This window comes from Bufo gargarizans, chromosome 3 (assembly GCF_014858855.1).
Source record: "Bufo gargarizans isolate SCDJY-AF-19 chromosome 3, ASM1485885v1, whole genome shotgun sequence".
Lineage (NCBI taxonomy): Eukaryota > Metazoa > Chordata > Amphibia > Anura > Bufonidae > Bufo > Bufo gargarizans.
In genome coordinates, this window is record NC_058082.1 from 200,515,218 (window position 1) to 200,541,211 (window position 25,994).

General features: G+C 42.1%; 1 protein-coding gene across 1 annotated transcript in view; it reads left to right on the forward strand.

Annotated features, from left to right (window-relative positions):
- OCA2 (OCA2 melanosomal transmembrane protein) overlaps window positions 1-25,994 on the forward strand; it is a 439,010-nt gene that overhangs the window by 199,571 nt on the left and 213,445 nt on the right. The window contains exons 5-6 of the mRNA XM_044285952.1: window positions 451-508; window positions 11,007-11,079. Of these exons, the coding sequence (XP_044141887.1) occupies window positions 451-508; window positions 11,007-11,079 (131 nt within the window). The remainder of the gene's footprint in view (window positions 1-450; window positions 509-11,006; window positions 11,080-25,994) is intronic.

Consider the following 25,994-nt stretch of genomic DNA (forward strand, 5'->3'; position numbering starts at 1 on the left):
CGGCTTCCGTTTTTTTTCGGATCTGCGGGCTGCAAAAAAACGTCACGGTCGTGTGCATGAGGCCTAAATGTCACACTGAGATAGCACATTTGTGGAATGTGGCCAAATAACGTGGAAATCTGTCTGAACATTATGTTCTTTGTACTGTCATAGCTGCAAAATGGTTTGCTCAACACTAATTACTAATATTGTATCAACTTATAATGAATTGCTATTTTAAATACTCAACGAATGATTCAACATGCAATAGAGAAGTGACTGTACACAGCATATAAGCTATTGTGTTTTGTCTGATGGTTTATGTATCCATTTTCGATTCTAGTAAATGTTGAGGTTTTATATTTATATATTTTTTTTTGTAAAAATACGTGTACTAGTAACATTACTGTTGCACATTAATTTTCTGACAAATTTTTTCCATATTGATATTTTTTTTTTTTCCCCCTTAAGGTGCTTCTTAAAAAATCTAAAGATTACAGTACTCTTCATCATTGTAGTTGTCTGTTCGGTGAGTATCTCATTTACAAACATTACCCATGGCCTAAAGCACCTCTGTGCAGTTTGAAACTGTAGATTCAAAATTGCTGCTGACACTTCATTTGCCCTAGTCTCCTGGTGTAATGGTACTGGATTGCTTTACCCGTAAATGCTTCCTGTGAGGATTTGGGAAAACTCACTTATACATTCCAATTTAGCGTTTTCTTGAAAGTCATTTAAATGAACCCCATTCACAAAGTTATTTTATTTACTGCAAGCCTTACTTCTCGCTATACCTTGCAAAAAAATCTAAGCAAAATAAATACTGTTGTATACTATGTATTGTTGCTTCATAGCAGTTTTTGGCTGTGTGCACCGAAGCAGAAAGCCATACCATTGTTAATGGTGATATGCTTTACTCTTAAAGATTATTTTAGAAAATGTTTTTGCTTTTTTTTTTTTTTTTCCTCTGGCTATAAAAAAGCATTAGTCCTTCATTTAAACTTAGTTTAAAATTGCAGTGCAGTTCACTGTTTTTGGGAAAAGTTTACATTGTATTCTAATCCTGTTCTAATTTCAGTTTTAATTGTTGAGATCATTTAAAAAAAAAAAAAAAAAAAGCCCATGTCTCACATCAGTCTGTGGTCACTAGTGTTGATCGAAGCCAAACCAATTGATTTAGATCTGAATTTCAGGAAAAATTTGATTTGCGGGGAAGCTGAATTTCTTTGCATCATGTTAACGAATCTATTTTTCCTGAAATGGCGGTACTCACGTGATCCATTTGCACGCAAAGAGGCTGTTGCTGCCATCTTGATTGCAGAAACAGAGTGAAATCTTGCACAAAGTGACATATGAGGTCTCCATACCAGCACAGTCTCCAATCAAGATGGATGCGACTGCCTCTCCACGAGCAAATGGATAAGGTATTTATTTTTCAACCCTGATTAACTCCCTCAAAGGCCTAAATTGTAGCCTTAGGTGCCGCTTTGCAGTGTGGGGATGTAGGAAGCAATAATGAGACCTGGTTCGTTACAATGAGTTCACTATACTTTATAGCAGCAGTCAGTGGATAAGTCACACCAGGACTGTTTACATCAAATGCAGTTTCCAAAGTTGGTATGTGCAATTTCCAAGCCTGTGTAATGAGCGATGGAGGGATGAGTTACTTTCTTGCAATCTGTACAATACTTCCAAAGTTACCAAGGGATGCAACTTTAGCGATGTATTAGCTCTGAAGTATCCACAATGGAATACAGCCTCTGAATAGGAACAACTTCCTGTCCTTTGCATGTGATTGGGGCAAGCTTCAGGTCTCCCAACGTAGCCAGAGATGTCTGTAACCTCAGTGTGGGCATTTACCTTCTTGGGCAAATACTCTGTAATCCTCCTCATGATGGCTGGACACTCTGCTGCTTTCAGTAACACTTTTTTTTCCCCTCAAGGGATGGCAGATTTGTTGCTTGGTGATGGTAGGAAGATTTGCCCAATACTGGTCTGAAGGCAGCATCAGACTTTTAATTCAGTCTTTGAGTACATAAAATACTTTAAATACAATCCAGTAACATTTTTCAGTGGGATTTTGAGACACTGCAGTTGTATTATGCTGCAGTTTTTCAAAATATAACACAGGTTTTGGTGTGGATATCTAGCCAGGTTTATTATATGCGCAATGTGTGCCATGAAAGACTAATAGATGTGGCCCCCTTCTGTTAGATACATAATCTGACAACAAAAAGCATTGCTTCTAGGAGAGAATATCTCTTCAATATGGTATTTTATTGAGGAGCCATACATAATCACACAGAATATAGAGCTATAGGGTTCCAACATGTTATGGTGTAAAGTCTGCTGGGTCCACACTACCTTAATGTGGTATTTCCATGTTAGCTGAGCAACTGAACCCATAGAAGAGAAAGGAGAGAGAGCCTTGCAGGAGTGACCACCTCACCATGTACTGCAGCTGGCAAACAGAACCCTGTTCTCAACATAGCTGCAGAGGTGGGACCTAAAGTACATCCATCATACTTATGTCATATCCTGTGGATATAACATAAAATCCCAAGATTGAAATATCTCTTTAAGGCAATGTACACAAAGCAAATACTGTACATCAGGACATGTTGGATTTCTACAGCTCTATAGTCTGTGTGATTATGCATGGTGCCTTGATAAAATACCATATTATGGAGATATTCTCTCCTAGAATATAGAATGTTTTTTGTCAAATTTAATGTCCGAGAGAGAGAATACAATCTTGTACAAGAACCCATGGATTAAACATTTATATCAAATTATATGTGTAAAAAAGACATTTGTCCATCCAGTTCGGCCTGTTATCCTGCAAGTTGATTCAGAGGAAGGTAAAAAAAAACTGTGAGGTAGAAGCCAATTTTCCCCACTTAAGAGGGAAACAATTCCTTCCTGACTCCAATCAGACTAACTCCCTGGATCAATGACCCCTCTCTAGTAGCTATAGCCTATAATATTACACTCCAGAAATACGTCCATGTACTCGCTGTAACGGACCGTTTCAGCAAACAAGGGGTTAAAATCCGTTTAGGCGATATGCCCCTTTCTGAGAGACAGGCACAGCTACTGCAGAACACCAACCTCCCGAACTGGATACAAAATAGCACTCCAAACTGGAACCTCGCGAATAGCTGTCAGCAGACGAACAGGAAAAGCGTATCAGTCAGCTTACACTCCTGGCAATCAGTCTCCAACAGCATACAGGGAATCCCCCCAATAACGAGACAAGGCTCCGTGTTGAGGGTCAAGCAGTGCTCTGACTGTACTTCAAGTACAGCCTCTTTTATTAATAAAAAAAAAAACATAGTACTGCCCACAGGGTTTTGAAATCCAACCAATCAGTAATTCACAACACACACAATGTAAATACAGCAACCAATCGTTCCCGCCCTCTAGAGGACCAGAAGGGAGACTGCGACACAGGACAGATACAACATATCCCCACAATGCATCATGGTTTCCTCCTCTCTGCCTGGGAGACAACAGAGGGCAATCCAATTATCTCTCAGGACAAAGGGGAGATCGCCAATACACATGTGGAGACAACAGGACAGACATCACCATTTAAACACACAGTGGGACAATAGAAACACACCCACACAAAATCCTCCCCTCTGCCGATGATGATTATTTGAACACAAGGGCGAATATAATTATCAAAGGCAGAGAAATACAGTTTTATAAAACATATCACAGGAACCCCAAAACATGCAATAACCCCATAACCAATATATCCTCGGAACCGGGGGATCTGGGTGAACTACATGTCCAAAATTCACCCACATCCGTTCAGTAGCTTGGAAGATACAGTTACACTGAAAATATACAAGTTATACCGAAAATAGTAACTAATAAATGTGTCCCCTGTTTGGTAGTTTCAAACTACTGAAGGATGTCTCTGTGCACCAAATACAGGCAAGATGGCACCGTGTTGAAAAGTCAGAACAGTGTCTGTGAGCTAAAATGGCCGCTATCTATTGTTCTCACCATGTGCTTCATCCAAGCAAGTAAGGCAGAGGATGCAATCCAGGGACAGAGGGCTCCGTCCCAAGTGCCTTAAGACCCAATAACTTAAGGGACCATAATCCCAGGGCAGGAGGCTGGTAAACAGCCCCCTCCAAAACACCGTGGCGAGGTTGGTTTCGCCACACTCACCATCACCACCTCCTCAGGCAGAGAGTTCCATAGTCTCACTGCTCTTACCGTAAATAATCCTCTTCTATGTTTGTGTACAAACCTTCTTTCCTCCAGACGCAGAGGATGTCCCCTCATCAGTCCTGGGGATCAATGGATGATGGGATAGATCTCTGTACTGATCCCTGATATACAGGTGAAACTCGAAAAATGTAAAATATTCTGCAAACTTCATTTATTTCAGTAATGCAACTTAAAAGGTGAAACTAATACAGGAGATAGACTCATTACATACAAAGTGAGATATTTCAAGCCTTTATTTGTTATAATTTGGATGATTATGGCTTACAGCTTATGAAACACCAAAGTCTCAATTTTGAGGTACCCTTTGCTCAGGGGGTATGGATTAATTAGCTGACTAGAGTGTGACACTTTGAGCCTAGAATATTGAACCTTTTCACAAATTTCTAATCCTTTTTAAGTTGCATTACCGAAATAAATGAACTTTTGCTTGATATTCAAATTTTTCGAGTTTCACCTATATTTATAAAGTTATTAGATCTCCCCTCAGTTGTCTTTTTTTCTAAAGTGAATAACCCTAATTTTGATCATCTTTCAGGGTACTGTATTCCCCCCATTCCAGATATTTATTCTGTTGCCCTCCTCTGAACCCTCTCCAGCTCCGCTACGTCTGTCTTGTTCACAGGAGCCCAGAACTGTACACAGTACTCCATGTGTGGTCTGACTAGTGATTTGTAAATAGTGATGGACCAACACCGGCCGTGGCAGTTCACGTTTGGAAGTTCACGAATCTCGCATTCGCGTCGTGCCCATGGACTTTAATAGCAGGTGAACCTGAAAAACCTTCAGGTCATATTTGCAGCCACCAAATATAAACTGAGTGCACAAATAGTCCCACAACATGGACAGTGACATACCAGAGGGGGGGATCATTGCCAACAATTCCCACAAAAAATATGTATTTTAATCAGGGGCCATTTTTATGTGTCTTAGAGGGAAACTCTAAAAATGTGCCCTGCTGAAGCCTCGAATTTTTTTTAATGTATCCTGCAGAGTCAGTCCATAAAAAAAAATTCATACGTTAACGTTAATTTTTTTTTCCATCATGGAACTGTATGGTGAACGGTTGCTAATGTACGGGATCAGTCTGAGGCATCTGTTAACGCATAAATTTTTGGTATGCATTAAATGGATAGCAACAACAGAATGGGAACCCAGCCCTAGTGCCAGAATAAGCACCAGTACACAGCAGAGCAGTGTGGCGGAGAGGGGAGGCCGCCATGTACTGACAGAGAGCTACCTGGTCCTGGTGGTCAGGGATAAGGACAGAGTTTCCCAAGGATCATTTTCTACTGGGAAATACAGGGCACAGTATAATACACTATAATCCATATAATATATAAAGACAATAGGCCTACCCCCAAATAATACAATTAGATGGTCATTTATTTTATAGAAATACATCTGTTAGGCATATTTTTGACACAAATTGTGGCGCAAAGGTCGTTAGCACCGCAATCTGCATATTTTTCCCGCTCATGCCAGGTTTAAAAAAGGATGGCATCTAGTTCTTGGATACCACCACCATACATTGACCGGATAACACCTCTGTACAGTGACCGGATAACACTGCCATACCGTGACCAGATAAAAGGGTATAACAGGGCACAGTACAGGGAATAAATAGGGGCACTGCGCAGGGTGTGGTATGAGGGCACCATGCAGGATATAAGGGGGCACAGTCACATGACTTTGTGACATTAGAAGTTCCTTATGGTGAATGCGGTTCATACGCCATCATGAAAGGGGTGCGATTATGTGGCTAGAGACAGGGGTGCGATTATGTGGCTAGACATAAAAATATGTAACTGTCGGCCAGTGCAGGCCCCAAAAATTAGCCAATGGGCATTCACCCACAAACTTTAGATTCTGTGGCTGAAGGTGCTTTAGGCAGTCGCATTATAAATATGTAACTGTCGGCCAGTACAGGCCCCAAAAATTAAGCATTCACCTGACAGAAAAGGCCTTTTATGTCGCTGTATATACCGTACATGAGGCAAGGACCATTCTTTGGTCTGGTTGGTGGCAGATGTGTGGGCTGGCATGAGGAAATTCAATTATACATGGTCATCACAGGTGTTTAATTCCTCAGAGATCCATGCCTCATTTATTTTTACAAATGTGAGGTAGTCCACACTGTCGTGAGCTAGGCGAGTACACTTATTGGTCACGATCCCTCCCCTGCTGCGCTAAACGGCCTTTTTGGACAGGTCCCTCAACGAGGGACAAGCCAAGAGTTCCATGGCAAATTGTGCCAGCTCTGGCCACAGGATAAGCCTGCACACCCAGTAGTCCAGGGGTTCTCAGAGCATCCACATTGGCTGTTAACCCGATGTAGTCTGACACCTGTCGGTCTAGACGTTCCCTAAAGCTGGATCTGGAGGGCGGCTGTCGATGGGTTGGCTGCAAGAATGATCTCATATCCGAAGTAACCAAAACCTCTTTAAACCGCCCTCTTCTTGCAGTCGCGGTAGGATTAGTGGATTCTGCCAGCACCCGTAACAGCAGAATGCAGCATCTCTCGCATCAAGGCCTGGAAATGCTGCATTCTGCCAGCCCTCTGTGATTCTGGTAACATTTTCTCTAGTTTGTACTAGGGGTCTAAGTACATTGCCACCCAATACTGGTCCTTGCCATTTATGCTTTTTATACGATGGTCCCTCTTTAAACACTGGAGCATGAAGGCCCCCATTTGCACTAAATTGGAAGCGGTGGAACGCCCTGGCTCCTGCTCATTGCCCAGGAGAATGTCATCCTCTGTATCCTGCCCCCAGCCATGGACAACACCAGGGATCCCCGAAAAGTTTAAAGTCCCCTCAAAGCCTGCTTTTCTTGCTGCTACTACTCCTCCTCCTTTCCCCAGCCACCATCCCTCTCTTTGGCTTCCAGGCACAACAGCCGCAGCACAGCATGGCAACGTCTCACCTGGGACGTCAAATAGGTTATGAGGAGCTTGGGGGTGGAGCGGAAGAGGCGGTAGCAGTGGAAAAGGAGGAGTCACCTGAGGATGGAGTAGGATGAGGAGAAGAGGCAGGCCTGCATGCAATCCGTGGCGGTAAAGCCAAATTCACAAGGGAGCCACGGGTTACATGCTTGACGGCTGTCAGACGGTTCACCCAGTGAGCAAAAAATGTTCTGTACCTTCCCTGCCCGTGTTTGCTAGACTACATGTCTGTGGTCAGATGCATCTTGGCACCGACACTGTGTGCCAGAGATTTATTCACTTACCGCTGAACGTGGCCATATAGCTCTGGGATGCCATTCTGGGAGAAATATTTCCTTCTGGGGACTTTCCATTGCGGTGTGCCAATGACGACAAATTTTCGAAAGGCTGTCGAGTCCACCAGTTTATATGGCAGTGTTGGTGGGCTAGCAGTTCACACAAGCCAGCGGTCAGCTGTTGGGCAAGATGTTTATCCAGCATCATCAACTTTCCAAGCTCGAACATGAGGGCCACGGAAGCCTGCCTTCTGCCAGATGAACGCGACAGTGACACGGTGGAAGGTGGAGTGTAGGACAAATAGGAGCAGAAGGAGGGGAAAAAGGCAGGACGTGGAGCGCAGGGAGTGTAGCTTTGTGGGTTCTGATGGCGTTGCTCCCACTGGGCTCATGATGGGAGGCCCGTTACCTTCTTAAGGCAGACGTCCCTAGGCGAGTGTTGGGTTTACCACGACTTATGTGTTGACAGCACAGGCTCCAGATGGCAACACTATTGTCAATAGCTGACATGCAAAAAAAAAAAAAAAAAAAGCCCACACTGCGAAGCCATGTGCAGGCATACTGGGAGAGCCAGAAGTGACCGTGCATGGTGGATGGCTTGCTCCAGATATGTTTGCAGTCTGCTTTTTGCATCCTGTGCCCTGCAAGCTTTGCATGTTTCGCCTCCTTCTCCTCCCTCTCTGCTGCTCCGTCTCTCCCTCTGAACTCCCCTCCTCTTCCTTTGAACTCCCCTCCTCTTCCTCTCTTGTGGGCACCCACGTGATGTCCATTGACACGTCATAGTCACCTTCACCACCACTGACATTAGAGATCTCTGAGTAGGCAGCCATGCTGGGTGGCGGCCATTGCTACCTCCTGTTCTTCATCCGATGCCAAGAATGGCTGCGCATTGGTAAGGTCTGGGAATGGATGGGAAAATAATTCCTCTGACTCGAGTGGAGGGGCTATGGTGGTGGTGTCTATGGGGGTGCACATAGCAGAGAGTGAGGAGGGTGCAGAAGCGGAAGGGTGATTAAGCCACTCAACCAACTCTGGTGCGCCCTTTGACGTAATCGCACGTGCGTTCTTCAACTCCCCACTTGGGCTTAGGCTTGGTGCACCTGCCCGACCCCTACCACCCCTGCGGAACGGCATGCCTCTTCCTCTGCCTTTCATTTTCAAAATGACCCTGTGCCCAAGTCCCTAGAGAAGAGCAGTATTTGTGGAAGCAGGTATATTGCAGGCCTCAATCAATATTTGGTGGAAAAGGGTATATTAAACCCCTTAATCAGTATTTGGTGGAAGCAGGTATATCACACCCCTCAATTATTTTTTTGCCACAACAGTTATATCGCACCTCCCTGTTTATTTGGGGCAACAGGTATATCGCAGAACTCAATCAGTATTTTGGGGGGGGGCAACAAGTATATCACACCCGTTGCAAATGGTTGTTCCAATAGCTTTTGTCCCCCTCTATAGCTGCGGTATTGCAGCAGAACCGCACACAACTGCTGCACAATACAAATGCACTATAATATACTTTCTATGTTGGACATTATATGATAAGTATATCACATCCCTCAGTATATCCCACCTATCGATAGCACACCTAGACCAGTCTTTAAACAGGACTTTTGTGGCCCTATTAGCTAGTGTTTGGTGTCCCTAACAGCCTGTCCCTGCTCCACAAAGCAACCTCTCCCTACTCTGGCAAAAAAACTGAATGTAAATTGTCTGCCAGATCGGGTTCTTTGATAGGGTGGGGGTGTGTCCATGTGCTGAGACATGTCAATTTGCTGTCCTGTCCCAGCTGATGGATGTCTCATGGATCAAAGTTTGGCGCAATGCAAAATAATATGGCACCGGTTGACATCGCCATATGTTCGGCGAATCATGACCGTGCAAAGTTCTCTGCGAAATGACTCCCATCTTCTCCTGGTATTCAGCAAGCCACCACACCTCCCCTGTGCCCTGCTACATATTGAGTTCCTTTTATGAGAGCCTATTAATACCATCTCAGATAGTTGTAGTGTATATAAACAAAATTCTTGCATATTCAGTTGCACAATAAAGTGAATCATTTGAAATTTGGCAAGCCTGGATGTCTACGTTGGTTACGAATGAAATATGATCTGATTTGTTATCTAAGACTTGTTTAAGACGTGCAGATAAGAAACCGCTACTATTACATGCAGCAATCTCCTCGACAGTATGGGGATGAGTAATCGCTAATGCCATCGCTCGTTCCGATACTGAATCATTATTTTCTGGTAGCAGATCATGATTGACAGCAGCAGATCATGCTATCCAAACAATTATTTTTAAACCTGCTGAAAGATTCTGGTTGCCCAATGAATTGGCAAACGCTGCTAGAACATTTCTAAGGACTGTTACTACACAAGCTTGTTAGTGATCTGCATTATCTACGCATCTAATGTAAGTTTTAGCCATAGTAATAGAACAATGCAATTCACCTAAACTAATAAAACATAAACAGCTGTACTGTTTGTCTTCTGAGTACATGGAGTAAATATCCAGTGCAAGAGAGTAAAATTAAGCAAAACCTTGCATTTCATAACCTTTAGCCGCATTTGCTTTCACCAAACATTTCCCGTAGCTGCAAACGTTAAGGAGGAATTTGGGGCTATTCCTTCATGCAAATATTTTTCAGTTCATCAATATTTCTAGTATGCTTTGCATTTCAGGTCAGCCATAACATCTCAATAGATTTACGGTGGTCAGGGTTGTGACTTGGTCATTCTAAAACACAAATGTTTTTTGTTTGCTTTGGCTCATTGTCTTGTTGCATCACCCAACATCTCTTCAGCTTAGTCATACATTTTTTCCATGAAATGATTTGATGTGCTTTAAAATGCATTGTTTCCTTCAAGGATGCAAGCTGTCCATGACTTGACAAACCTCTTGTAACCACTTCACAGCTGGGATGACGTTTTGCTGTTTGTGTACAGTCTCCTGTTTCACTTTTTTCCGTTTGAACTGTACATTTTATAGCTATACAATATATATGGTAACAATTCTGCCACATTTTATTGGCCTTTACATTAGTGCTGATGTGTTTTCTTTGTATTCCCACTGTCTATTTTCTGTTTGTAAAAAGTCTCTTAAAGTTGATGACTGTTATAATGCTTGGTTTTTATATAATCTCTCTAAACACGTAATAATTCTGGCAAAGCACAAATGGCCTTTGAAAATGATTGCCCGATGGTTTTCTGGACTGTTAACTTAGCCATGTTCTAATAAAATCAATCATTGGGTAACTTTTCATTAAGCTGAAGAATCTTTTAAGTGACTAATCTTCGTGCCCAATAAAACTTGCCGTGTTTTCTCTATGTCCTGCAGAACCATGATCTGTAGACTGACTTCTAACTAGCTATATGCTTCATTAAAATAAGGATGACGCTTAACCTTAAAGATATAGGAAGCAACCAGCAAAAAATCGCCTATTTTTATAGTTTGTGGCGCCTCTTTCCATTGAGTGTTGAATTGTCTGATTATGCAGCAGTGATAACTTTGATGAAAATAATATTTGTAAATTTAATTACATGTTTCTCCTATTGCTGCAGGTATTATTTAGCACGTACTCTGATAACAGCAGGACTTGGCAGATGTTGGCCCTGTCCTCTCTGGAAAGCTACAGTATCCTTTTGTCCTTTTGCTATTCTCTCATCATGGAGTGTAATGCAGTTTAATAAAAGGTGATACATAATGGTTCAAAGATTGATGCTCACAGAGATTCATTTTCTCTCTCTGAAGAATTAATTTCAAAGTAAAGTATTAGCGCTGTAAAAAACTGCTCCTCTGCTGGATTTAATCTAAATGTTATTGTGTGTATTGAAATATATGGAAAGCTTGTGCTTTTCTCTTCATCCCTCTCCCACTTTAGATTGACATTGTTTGTAAAACACATTTAACAGTGGTTTTCAATGCGTTTGTATGAATTTGTATAAACCAGTTGAACATCCATTTCCACTTTGGGCTGTGTTTAAAGATGACCCCGTATAAGAGAACTGTCTCAGTTCAAGTCTAATTGCAGCTATTCAATATGATCCTGATTTTAAATAGCAATTTTTGAGTATTTGCTAATTGCTGGAGTATCTTGTCCAAAGCCTCATGTATATGGCAAAGTATCGGGGGCAAAGTATCGGGTCCAAAGCCTCATGTATATGGCAGCGGTGCATGTGCCGCCATACAGGTTGCGCACAGAGGCCCTGCCAATCCAAAATACAGGGCTACGAGTCCTGCCATGTACGACATTATCTCCATATAGCAATGCATTAAGAAATTTTATTTTTCTAGAGTAGAATACCTGCATAATGCAAGTTCATATGAAATCTGAAAACACTTTGTAAGAAATTTTGCAGCATTCACTATGGGCATACACTATACACTGAAGATGTTTGTATGAAGGGTTAGTGAAAGGAAATTATAGAATAGGCTGCCAAACCAGTCTGCTGCACATGTAATGAGCCAAAATCTGAGTGTTGCATAGTATTTTTGATAAAAAGACATGAGTCCATAAAATGTAACCATAGGATGGGTGGGCATGTGAATTTAGGGAAGGGGAGTGAAGAACCAGACTTCTAACCTTTACATAAGTGTTAAAGGATTTGTCTCACCTCGGTCATTGGTGGCATATTGCTAGGACTCTGGGACCTGCTAATATCTCCAGGACTGGGCCTCCAAAGTTATTTCCAGCAGTCCTATAGACCTAAATGGCAACGCTGGCATGGAGTGCTCTCCATTAATTTCTATGGGACTTCGGATAATAGCCGAGTGAGCTGGCTCGACTAGTTTGAGAACTCCCGTAGAAATGAATAGAGAGCTCACTACACTTGTGTGGTGCGCTCTCCTTCACTTCGGGGACCTATTTTTGGAGATAGGTGTAGGTCCAGATAGGTGCGGATCCCTATCTGATATTGGTAGCATATCCTAACAATATGCCACCAATGTCTGAAATAAAAAATTGTTCAATGTTATTTAATTCTAAGAATTCATCTAAGGCTTTTTTTTTTTTTTAATTGTCCACTGTTCCTGTTGTGACCAAATTCAAAGGTAGACTATTCCACAGATTCAGTTATTATAGTGAAGCCTTGTCACCTCTGGAGACTGAAATCTTCCTTCGCCAGAAGGAGACATTGCCCTTTTGTTTTTTTTGTGGGGATTTTACATGGGACATCTTTTTACCATATTTTTTTGCACGGCCCATTTGTATTGTATGTAAATGTAGGTTAATCATATCCCACCTTAGAGGTGAAATAAATGTAATGTGCTGTATGAACCCTAAGCTTCAGTGTGTTCACTGTCTCTATAAGGTAATTGGTTGTGTAAGGCCTCTTGCACACGAGCGTTACGGAATAGGTCTGGATGCATTCAGGGTGCGTTCAGTGAAATTCGCACCATTTTGCAAGCAAGTTCAGTCAGTTTTGTCTGCGATTTGCATTCAGTTGTTCATTTTATTTTTATTTTTTCCGTGTGGGTGCAATGCGTTTTGATGTGTTTTTTCACGCGCGTGATACGAAACTGAAGGCTTACAAACAACATCTCTTAGCAACCATTAGTGAAAAACGCATTGCATCTGCACTTGCTTCCGGATGCAATGCGTTTTTCATGCAGCCCCATTCACTTCTATAGGGCCTGGGCTGCGTGAAAAAGCAGAAAATAGAGCATGCTGCGATTTTCACGGAACGCAGAAGTGATGCGTGAAAAACGCTCATGTGCACAGACCCATTGAAATAAATGGGTCAGGATTCAGTGCAGGTGCTATAGGTTCACGTCACGTGTTGGACCCGCGGGGAAAACTCGCTCGTGTCAAAGGGGCCAAAGACGCATATGATGAGGTCCCGAACTTAAAATTACAGCTCACTTTATTCCTTAAACAAAAAATGTATACATTTACCTTAAACCCACTGTAAAATTCCACTTTGTGGAATGTTATTTTTCTGAATACTGCCTACATTTTAATGTGTGTGAAAATTATCTAGCAATAATTGAACAGTTCCACTTCTCTGAAACTACATGCTACATTTCTTCTGCTTTGGAGTGAAGGAGTGCGTAGCTGTGCATACACATCATAATTTTTAAGGATTCTCTAGGGACTGGTGCAGTGCCAAGTGATTGGCGAGAGGCAGACGTTGTGCCCATATTCAAAAAAGGATTAAGGTCCTCCACAGGTAATTATAGACCAGTTAGTTTAACTTCTGTTGTGGGAACAATGTTTGAAGGGATCTTAAGGGACTATATACAGGAGTATGTGACTATAAATATTAGAAGTGATAACCAGCGTGGGTTTACAAAGGAAAAAAGCTGTCAGACTAACCTGATTTTGTTTTTATGAGGAGGTGAGTAGTAGCCTGGACAGAGGGGTGGCTGTGGATGTAGTGTTTCTGGATTTTGCAAAGGCTTTTGATACTGTCCCTCATAGATGCTTAATAAGTAAAGTAAGGTCTATTGGCTTGGAAAGTATAGTTTGAAATTGGATTGAAAACTGGCTGAAGGATCGTGTCCAGGGAGTTGTGGTCAATGATTCCTATCCAGAATGGTCCCAGGTTATAAGTGGTGTACCCCAAGGTTTAGTGCTGGGCCCTTTTATTATTTATTTATTAATGATATTGAGGACGGGATTTATAGCACATATCTATTTTTGCAGACGACACTAAGCTGTGTAGAACTGTACAGTCTATGGAAGATGTCCTTATACTACAAGCTGACTTTAACACTCTAAATTATTGATTGGGCATCTACTTGGCAAATGAGGTTCAATGTGGATAAATGTAAAGTTATGCATCTTAGTAGTAATAATCTGTGTTTCATATGTCCTAGGTCAGTGTTTCCCAACCAGTGTGCCTCTGCTGTTGCAAAACTACAACTCCCAGCATGCCCGCACAGCCAAAGGCTGTCCAGGCATGCTGGGAGTTGTAGTTTTGCAACAGCTGGAGGCACACTGGTTGGGAAACACTATCCTAAGTGATGTAGCACTGGGAGAGTCACTTATAGAGAAGGATGTGGGTGTCCTTGTGGATGGTAGATTAAATTACAGCATACAATGTCAATCAGCTGCTTCTAAGTCGACCAGGATATTGTCATGCGTAAAGCAAGGCATGGACTCACGGGTCAGGGATGTAATACTACCACTTTACAAAGCGTTGGTGCAGCCTTGTCTGGAATATGCGGTTCAGTTCTGGTCACCAGTCCATAGAAAAGATGCACTGCAGCTGGAAAAAGTACAGGAGGAGAGCGACTAAAATTATAAGGGGCATGGAGGGTCTTGGTTATGAAGAAAGATTAAAAGAATGTATTTAGTCTTGAGAAGAGACGTCTAAGGGGGGACATGATTAACCTATACAAGTGTATAAATGGGCCATACAAAAATACAGCCAAAAGTTGTTCCATGTAAAATGTGCTCAAAAGACAAGAGGGCACTGCCTCCGACTGAAGAGGAAAAAGTTCAGTGTCCAGAAGCGTCAAAGCTTCTTTACTGTGAGAACTATGAATCTGTGGAATAGACTTCCTCAGGATATGTTCACAGCAGGAACAGTGGACAGTTTCAAAAAGGGTTTAGACAAATTCTTAAAGGGCTTCTGTCAGCCCACTAAACCGTATTTTTTTTTTTTTTTGGTTAATAATAATCCCTACACTGTGAGCTCCCTATACATAAGCTAAATATTCATTTTGGTTCTGTAGATTTTGTAAAAAAGCTATTTTTATAATATGTAAATTACCTTGCTACCAGCAAGTAGGGCGGCTACTTGCTGGTAGCAGCCGCATCCTCCTCTCATAATGACGCCCCCTCCGCTGTGTGATTGACAGGGCCAGGGAACGGGATCGTTCGTTGAATTCAAAATATCGCGCCTGCGCCGTACCTGTCTTTAATCGGCGCAGGCGCACTGAGAGGCGGCCGCTCTCTTGGCCGCTCCATCTTCAATGCGCCTGCGCCGGGTGTAGATGTGACGTCATCTCAGTGCGCCTGCGCCGATTAAAGACAGGTACTGCGCGATATTTTGAATTCAAACAGGGCCAGCACGATCCCGTTCCCTGGCCCTGTCAATCACACAGCGGAGGGGGCGTCATTATGAGAGGAGGATGCGGCTGCTACCAGCAAGTAGCCGCCCTACTTGCTGGTAGCAAGGTAATTTACATATAGCTTTATAACAAAATCTACAGAACCAAAATGAATATTTAGCTTATGTATAGGGAGCTCGCAGTGTAGGGATTATTATTAACCAAAAAAAAAAAAAAACGTTTAGTGGGCTGACAGAAGCCCTTTAAAAGTAAACAATGCTTATGAAAATGTGTAGAAATCTGAGTCTCACTTCCTTCTGGGATTCGCATCCCAACCTATCCCTTGGTTGAACTTGATGGTCATATGTCTTTTCAACTGTATTAACTGTGTGTAACTATATAACTATGGCTGTATGCAATTGGACTGAAATGGAACAGAATGGATTCCTCCTATTTAAATAAAAGCATTAAAAGTGCTTTCCACTAACCTCTAAATGTCTATTTCCTTGAGACCCATAAAGCAACTGGGTCAAGCAATACAGGCTTGCTTTCATGGAGATGAGGGCACAAAGTATGTGAATGCTGGTGGCACTCAGCCTTGCTTCACAATCCTAGATATTAATCTATCTGTGAACATAATGTCCTCATTGTATCAATGGCCCTCATGGAAGTTAAAGGAAATGTCGCCAAAAATGTTATCTGCCAGTGAAAACTAGATGGCAATACGTATACTTTTTTCTAATCAGTTTTTTGTTTGATTGCAATTTTTGTTATTCTATTTCCTGGACATGATTAGGGGGGCAGCCATCTAGCCTGAGCTGTTCTTAACAGCATTTAGAAAATTGCTTTACAGCCGCCCCATGGGCAATAGAAACAATGGTCTGGTGGGGACCTCCGTGACTTTGGGAGAGTTTTCTAGGCAAGCTCTGTGACCTGTGTAGAGGTCATTGTACAAGGAAAGAATAGATGAGCTCTGACAACCGCCTATTGTGATTGGTGGATCATGTCTTATCTATACACAGAGGTGATACAATTACAGGCAGGATTAGAATGACATATAAGCAACTAACTGTGTGAAAACTGCAGGATTTTGTTTTTTCTTGAACATTCTTAAAATGTTAAGCATAAAACCGTAATTTAAGAAATGGGATATTTTTCTTTCATGTAATGTCTCACAGCCATGCAATGTATCGGTACTGTGTTGTTCAAATAAATCAGCGAAGTTAAATACTTTTGTGTTAACAAGGACAAATGTTTTAGATCAGTTAAACCCTTATAGGCTAAGAGAGGCGAAAAAGACAATATTCATGCTATGCTACACAAACACATTTGTACATGGGATGATGAGCCAGAGCAATAGAACTATACTTTTTGCAACACATGGAAGGGCAATAGAGGTGATGACTTAGAGGGGTTGTCCCATCTAGCAATTTCATACTCACCTGCTGCGAGCTGCGTGGTTCACTTCCTGGTTTCCGGCTTGTGAGGCTGGGCGGGCTTAGTGAGCTTGATTGAAGGCTTGTCCCTGCCAGGCCGCGCATCACTGTCTTGAACGTGCACGCCGCCGCCCATGCGCCATGGTGACTTCTTCCTGGCCAGTATAGTACAGTGCTGCGAACGCGCATGCCGCTGCGCATGTGCAATAGTGAGTTCTTCCTGGCCAAGTATAGTACAGAGCTGTGCTGCATACAAAGCATGCGCATCTGTACTATACGCGGCCAGGAAGAAGTCATCATTGCGCGTGCGCGCCTCTGTACTATACTGACCAGGAAGAAGTCACCATGGCGTATGCGCGGCGGCGTGCACTTTCAAGACAGTGATATGCGCGTTCAAGACGGCGATGTGCAGCCGGGCCGGGGGAATAAAATATGTTCTACGCAGGCTCGGCCGTATCTAGTGAATACCAGAAGACAACAGTGGGGTAGGATTGAAAGATTTTTTCCTAGATGGGTAGGGATTTGCTAAAGGAACATGATTACAAAAATGCTCAAGGCACTTCTATAGCAAATTCCCATCTCTTATCAATGAGATGGGATTACCCCTTTAAGGTTCTTATATACATACACATTAGTGTATCTTTTTGATCCTGGTAAATTGAATTTTTTCACCTTATCATTTGCTCTCCCAAGAACGATCTAACAGGCAGAGAGAATTTTGGGAATTAGAGCTGATATAAAATTCCAATCAATGACACAAGATCTTGGTCTACCCCCTGGATTTATGATCCACTACCTCAGAGGTCAGCAAGCTCCCTACACTGCAGCCGTAGTGAATCTACAGGGAGTTGTGAAAACAGCTGAGCAAGTGTGCATGCTGAGAGTTATAGTTTCACAACAGCTGGAGTGTCACAGCTTGCTGATCCCTGCATTAGGGCTCATGCAAACGACCCTGGATAGTGGCTGTGTGCGTTCTTCATTTTGCAGAATGGTATGTCGAGGCCATGACCAAACAGTCCAATCCTTGTTCGTAATGTGGACATGAACAGGACATGTTCTATCTTTTTGCATATGCCACAGAATGGAATCGTATGCCGTTGAATGGAATCTGTCCACATATGACCCGCAAAAAAATGTGGATCGCATGCGGACAAAAAATACGTTCATGTGGTTGAGCCCTTACATGGATACTCTTTTTGCTGTTCCATCTGTAACAAAAAGCAGTTTTACGGCTCTGGCTTAAAATATTGAAAAGATTTAGTTTCATTCAACCAATCCAATCCTTGAAACCTGTCCCCAATTTAGAAAAAACACAAACAAACTGCTGTCTCACCATTCCCTTGCTGCGGACCTGTTCCTGGCCAATTCGGGTCCCTACTGGACCAGAAGTGGCCTGATTCCATGACCATTGTGGTCAATCACTGTCGCCTCATCACTCATGTGCTGGAACTGTGAACTGGTGATTTTTTTTTTTTTTTTTTTATATATATATATTTTTTTATATTGGGCACTGGTTTCAAGCAATTTGCTTGGTAAACTCTCAGGCCAGATAATCCTTTTAATTATGCATCGCCCTATGGACCAATGTTTAATATCTTTTAAATGTGTTTTTATCTCCATCCTTAAATTGTAGATTTGCCTGATGAAGCAGATTCTGGTTAGCCCATAGAAGTTGTCCTTTTTACTCAATAGTATTTAACATCACATATAACCAGCTAATCAAGTAGCTCATAGAAGTTAGGTAGGGTTTTGATCTATGAGACCCTAAATATTGCTGGGAATAACCGAATAAGTGCAAATCCATTGATCTTAAACAATTTGTTCATGTTAACGAATTTACAATTGTGAGGTACTATTCCCACAGCTCTAGACACTTTCAGATGATTCTCCACTGTGCCAGCAGATTAACATAGCCTCACATCCGTATTTTTTGCGGACAGCAAAATACATAGTTGTGTGCATGAGCCCTTACTGTGAGCATTTGTGATGAGATGTGTGCAGATTTGCCCACGCATCCACATCAAAAAATTTGCATGCACTGCTAAATCAATTTTAGCAGCATGTGCAATGTCAGTGGTTCATGCCTATTGTGCACATGCACAGGTACTCATGGTAACTGCTAGAGATGAGCAAATCTCTCAAAAAAATTTATTCGGCCGGTTCGCCAAATTTTTCGAAGAAATTCAGTTTGATCCGAATTTATTAGTGGCGAATCGCTTTAAAAAATGGCTGTTTGCTGGCTGCAGAGAGCCTTCATAGTGGTGTAGAACACTGTGCCATGCAGTAACACACATAGGAAGTCTGCTGTGGTAGTGAAACAATACTGTGATTCAGTATGACATGTAGATGACAAGCGTCACTCTTAAAATCAATGTATACGTCACTTATTTGGGCAGTTACAGGGCCAAAACTGACCAAATAACTTGCGTGAACTCAGCCTTACAGGTCGGTTAGTTCCAGGTATAAAAAACCATGCAGAGGCCCATGTTCCTACTAGAACGTGAAAGAGCTCACTCCTTTACACCAATTCACTGATTCCATATAGATGTCTACAGAACCTGTTCAACGCTTATACAAGCAGAGCCCCCCTGACAGAGTGGAGAAGTTATCAGCAGTAAGTTTGTGTTGAAGTCACTGATTATTTTGTTCTTCCTCTGATCTGTCAGACCAGTAACCCCCAAAAAACGGATACTGTCTGTGGAGCATTCGCTTTAACTCGGTCAGCATTTGGTCCGTAATCAATTAGTATTGCTAGAGCCAAAAAAAACAGGAGTGGATCCAAAACAAAGGTGACACGTGAATTGAATATTTGCATGTCTTATACGTTTTTTTGTACCCACTCCTGCTTTTGGCTACCAAATCATAAGCTATTTCTGATGCCCAATAAGAACCATGTCATGCATGTCTCATTTTTCCTTCCTTCTGACAGATCAGAAGATGGGTCAAATAAATATCAACCAGGCCGAAAGGCAAAATCGTTGCCCAGTCATGAAGTGGGGAGGAAGGGACCAGCATGAGAAGTCCACAGAGTGGCCCTATGACATAGTTGTGATGTAGAAGCAAGAGGAGACCACAGAGTGGCACAATTACAGTGTGAAGGTGGCAGCAGCATCAGGAGGCCACAGAGTGGCACACTGACAGAGCATGGTGGTGGCAGCAACATAATCAGACGGCCACAGTGGCAAGGTGACATAGTGTGGAGGTGGCAGCAGCATCAGGAGACCTCAGAGTGACCCAGTGACAGAGTGGGGAGGTGGGTGGCAATACCAGTAACAGCTGAAGATGGTGGGTGAAAGAAGGAGCACTTGGCATCAGATTTGTGGCAGCATCAGAATAGTAGCTGAGGCAGGTAGCCAGAAGAAAACTGTCTCTTTTGTCAAAGCGTTGGTGTGGCACCATGGATGATCTAGTCTGATGCATCAGGCATTGGTGGGTGGAAATCCTGCTGCTGGTGATTAGTTTCTTCACTAGTTGGGTGACTTTATACTCAATTTGCTGCTGATGGAGCTGGAACTGCTCCTACCCCCCACACTGCCACATCAGCCATGGCAGAGGAACGTGAGTGCAGAAGGCCCCTTGGTTAGACCTACGAGAGGATGGTCAATGGTGCAGATAGGCAGCGGCCAACTGACTACATAGGATGTCTCTATAGTAGTTCAGTTTGTCCTCTCTAAGCGGGTGTAAAAAAATAATAAAAAATTACCTCTTATGTTTTCACAGAGGTAATAGAGATGGTTGCAATAAAAATAGAAGTTCCTCAAATATGGAAATGAATAATGCGTATAGTTCCAAAAAGGATGTATAGAGTTGATATAAATGTCAAAAAGTCAGCAGTCTTTTGCCGGTATGAGTAACGTTATAATGCTTATGCTGAAAATAATGGTCAAAGATCTCATGTATATGTATACATATGTGTTAGCGGGCCATACATCTACCAGCAGTGGCATCCCACTATGGCTGCGATGTGCTCCGCTAGAGTTACCTGTCTGGAGGGTGTTCCGAAGATCCAGGCGGCCCATGCGAAAATGTCCTTCTCACACAGCTTGGAATGTCGGCGTCCCACTTGTTCTGTGTGCGCGCTTGAGGTCTGTCAGTTCGAGCGGCTGAGCAGGAAGAATGGTCACGTGTGCCGTGTCTTTAGACTCTGGTGGAGGTACGCTGGGGGAGAATGGTCCTAACAGCGGTAATCATTGGGCAAAGTTGCGCTGAGCCTTGTAGTCCTCCTGTTGGTCTTGTAGATTATTTGGCAGACTGGCAGGGCAACCAAGACGCGTTTTCGAAGTCACCTGAGGAAGAAGTCATATTGTCCATATTGCTTACTTTACCGGTTTGATTCATTTTTCTATCACATTATGCACTGCTCATTTCCATGGTTACAACTACCCTGTAATCCATCAGTGGTGGTCGTGCTTGCACACTATAAGAAAAAATTGCAGCCTCTCTGGTGACCGGGACAGTGGGAGCTCACATAGGCTGGTACTTTTTTGTATAGTGTACAAGCAGTCATTCTGCTGGACTGCAGGATGGTCATAAGCATGGACCCCCACGATAAGATATTGATGACCTATCCTGAGGATAGGTCATCAATATTACATGCTGCACAATCCCTTTAGGGCTCATGCACATGGCTGTATGGCTTTTTCAGTATTTTGCGGGCAGTTTTTAACATCCATTAAAAAAAAAAAAAAAAATTTCTTCAGTAGTGTTTCCGGTTCCGTTCCGTTTTTCCATTCGGCATATACAGTATACAGTAATTCCATAGAAAAAATTGGTCTGGGCATAACATTTCCAATAGATAGTTCTGCAAAAAATGGAACTGATACGGAAGACATACGGAGTACTTTAGTTTTTTTTTGCGGACCCATTGACTTGAATGGAGCCACGGAACGTGATTTGCGGGCAATGATGGGACATGTTCTATCTTTGAACGGAAAAATGGAAATACGGACACTTCCATTTTTTGTTTTTTTTGCTGACCCATTGAAATTAATGGTTCAGTATAAGTAACGCATACTGAACTAAAAAAAAAAAAAAAAAAACCTGCCAGTATACTGAAAGCAAAAAAAAAGAGTGTGTGTGCATGAGCCCTTAATCTGTAAAGGATTAACGTACCTACTTGATTGTGTTTTCCAGCTTAGTTGAAAAACCTAAATAAAGAAGTTGTAAAAATTGTCACATTTGATCATACTACTCTATAGTGCAGGGATCAGCAACCGCCGTCAGTCCATCTGTTCTGAAACTATACGTCCACTTCTATGGGAGTTAGAACAACAGCCAAGCATGTTGCATGCTGGGACTCGTAGTTTCACAGCAGCTGGAGAGCCAAAGGTTGCTGATCCCTGCTATAGAAGATTGGTGTTCACCAAGGTCTCAGTCCATTCTGACATATATTCCTTGCTGTAGTTAATTCAGCTGTACCTAGATACGCTTGAATAATTTACATTCTAATCATCTGGAATCTGAGACCTTCTCCTTACCCATTTCCTTATTAAGGCAGGATTAGAAGATACTAGTACAAATAATAGAAAATTGCACTCTGACTACAATTTGAATCTCTTTCCTCTTTCATTATGCTGACAAACTGTAGACATCCCTCTCATCCCATACTTGCTAATTTGCTTCTAAGTTTAGAAATTCGGCTACACGCAGTATGACACAGCTACATTTATCACAATTAAATTGTTAAACAAAAAATCTTTTTCACACCGCTTGCTTCTTGCCATTTGAAAACACCTTTTTTGTAGTTGAATTTCTAACATTGCCGCATAAAATGTTAGATTCCAACTAGTCATAATATAATACTATTCTTTAGTCACTTGACAGTGCTATATAGTCTGACCATTTTGTTAAGTCAAGCAAACGTCCGGCTGCCCATCTAATAATTACGGGGTCTACCAGCTCTCCCCCATCAGCAGATATTGGAGAAAAGAAGGATGAGCATGAGTTTCTTTTGTTCTTCTCTGCTGCAGGAGTAGAAAATTAAAAATAACACAAGTGCCGGACACAGCACATAACTGACTCAAACAAGGCCAAACAGATTGCATGTGCGGCTAAGGCCCTGAACGGAGCCTCCAATGCAGATATGAACAAGCCTCCCTTCTTTCCATTGAGAACATGCATGGCAAAGCTTACATATATGGTCACTGATGGACACAGACTGCAGAGGACTATGTGTAAAAATTGTACCACGTCCGCTCTCTCTTTAATAACCCTTTTAATGGTGCTGATTTGTCTTCCTCAATTCACTAGTAATTACAAAATATATTTTTTTAGCTAAGTCCCTTAGACACAAATGCATAATAAGAAAGTTATTTTAGCGTGGCAGTGAGCTCCTATACCTTCATGGCCCCTGTGGATCTGCATAGGTTGTATATATGGTATTGTCCACCTCTGTGTATGAGGAAGTATGGATTAATAGATATTGGCCAAATTAGCATTCAGCCAATAGTTATCTAAGGTGAATGACCCATTTCAGACATTCCGGTCTATTATTTATTGGTTTATTAACAAAAATGTAAACTCTCCTTTCTCACCCAGTGCCACCTCTACGCTACCTGAATGGGTACGTCATGATTACAGCCCAGTGGAGAGGAGAGACTAGTGGCATTGGATCTGATGGGGCTCGGGGAGCAGATTTTTTTATTTTTTTTATAACAGTCTCTCTGCAGTTTACCCCACAAGAATTTGTACTCTGAAAACCCCTTTGAAGACTTATGTTATAGAAACTACTATAGAAACCAACAATTCTTGAGCATCTATTCTTATGACTCTTTATATTGTCGTGCCTTTTTTTTTCCTGCTAGGATTTATGAATCGCTAGCAGTGAAGGTCCATATAGTTGTTTGCAGTTGGGGTGTGGGGAGGTGTCCCTGCACAGCCTGACAGTATCTAGTCAGTGCTGCCAGTGTCAGACTGTGCAGGAACATACCCTTAACTGGTGACACGCACCTGGACCTTCATTGCAAACTTCTAGTAATTCATTTATAACTTCTAGCAAGAATAGTAAAGGTATGACATGGTCATAAGAATACATGCTCCAGAATTGTTGTCATATGGGGAATGAAAGTAACAACAGGCAAGTCTGTTATGGACTGGTAAGGATTTGTATTCTGTCTCCCTGGAGGCATGCACCCATTCTTTTTCTTTTTTTATGTGATATTTATCACTTCACTGTGTCGCGTCAACTGTGAATTTGCGTGGGAATTAAAGAAGCTATAGGTCCTCTAAGTCTAGAATTGGGACCAGCAAAGAGTTGCTACAAGAACATGCGTTCCATAGAAGATTGGCAGAAGGCAAAGACCTCCTAGTCCATCTAGTCTGCCATTATATTATTTCTTACTTGGGATACATACGGGTTTATCCCAGACCTGTTTCAATTCACTTACTGTAGATTTCCAAACCATATCTGCTGGAAGTTTGTTCCAAGCTCGAACAACTCTTTCAGTACAATATTTCCTGATATTGTTCCTGATCTTACCCCTTTTCCTTGCTTTTAGCTTTTTATAAAGAACACTTCTCCCCTTTCCCTTCTTTCCTCAAGGCTAAGTTCATTAATAGAGATAAATGAATATTTGTCTTATCAGCAGCAGTTCTTTACCTGTGAGGGGTTGTCCACTTGGCTAAAAAAGCTCCTCCTGTTGCTTGCTTGTCAGTCAGACATCTCCCCTGGCCCTGACATTATTGTGTCTGAACCATTGCTTCCAGAGCAATCACTGTGCGTGCTGCAGGAGGCAGTTTTTCAGCCAAGGGGACAGTCATTCATAAGTGAAGAATTCCTGTTGATAAGACATGTTGACTTGTAGAAATTGATTAGCTCATCTCCAGTCAATACCAGGGGCTGACTGGCCGACCTAAGTACCAGAGGATCCTCCAGTTGGCCCAGTCTCTGAAGCCATAGTATGCCCCAAAGGTCCAGGAGCTATTCACTTGCCACTAGGATCTATTTCTTCTATTCAAAACCTATTAGACTTTATTGATGGTACAGAGCTTGGGACCCTGAGCATAAACCCTGGATTCCTCTGGTGGGACCAAGGAACCCCAGTCCAACACTGCCCCATACCCATAAATCTGATATTAAGTTCAGTTGTCGCTGTCCAAAAAAGTCTGTGTAAACCTACTCCTAGTCAGAGAGTGCATAAAGACACTGCAAAGAATAACCCTGGCCATGTATCAAATAGACAGCCACCTGGGTTTTCTTTGCTTTAGTTTGAGATGGGAAGGTATTCATGAGATTATAGTAATTGTTTTTCCCTATACATATAATGGTTTTTGGTCACCGCTATATACATTTTTATTCTCTAGAATCGCACTTTGTTATACTATGAACATTATAGACCCAATCACATATGTAAATGAAACCTTGCAGTGAAAGAATGCTTTCTTCTTAGTGAAGAATACGTTAATGGCATATCTCAGGGTGAGATGATTGTTTTTAATCATATATAATTCAGTCTTTTCTTGCCAGGACTTCTATTTTAAATGTATTTATTGATGATTTTTCATCTGAGTTCCACAAAGGAAGCAAACGCTTATAAGTGAGCAAAGGCTTATAATCTAGCGCTCTTTACAATCCGGAGTCAATAGAACGACTGGGTGCCTTTTTATTGTATGTGTGAGCTATATATTTCCAAGTATAGAAGCTCAGTGGCATTAATATTCCTTTAAATATCTTCACAAATGAAAGACATTGGGCACAGTAGGCATTAATGTTTTTAAATATTTAGGAAAATAACTTAACGACAAATGCTTGCATTGGTTGTGTTAAATCTTTCAGAGCAGTCTGTATATATGCATGTGATTCTCCATCTAGGGCCTACGTTAACAACTACTGTGGGAAGCTATTGGAGTCATCCTGTTTTTTTGCAAATTATACGTGTGATCCCACACACTGGTAATTCATGAATCTGCATCAATATGCACAGGAAAATATTTTCCTAGGTGAAGCAAACTGTGAAAGCCTCTTGTGGGACAGGAGGTGTCTTGAGATAGCAGAAATGGTCTCCAGGATCTGGGTTGCTTGAGACGCATGTTGCATCTGTGGGCTCCCCACAGTTCACAGATGACAATACAGGTAATTGTTAGAATACTGGAACTTTGGGGCAACCCGGGCACTGTTAA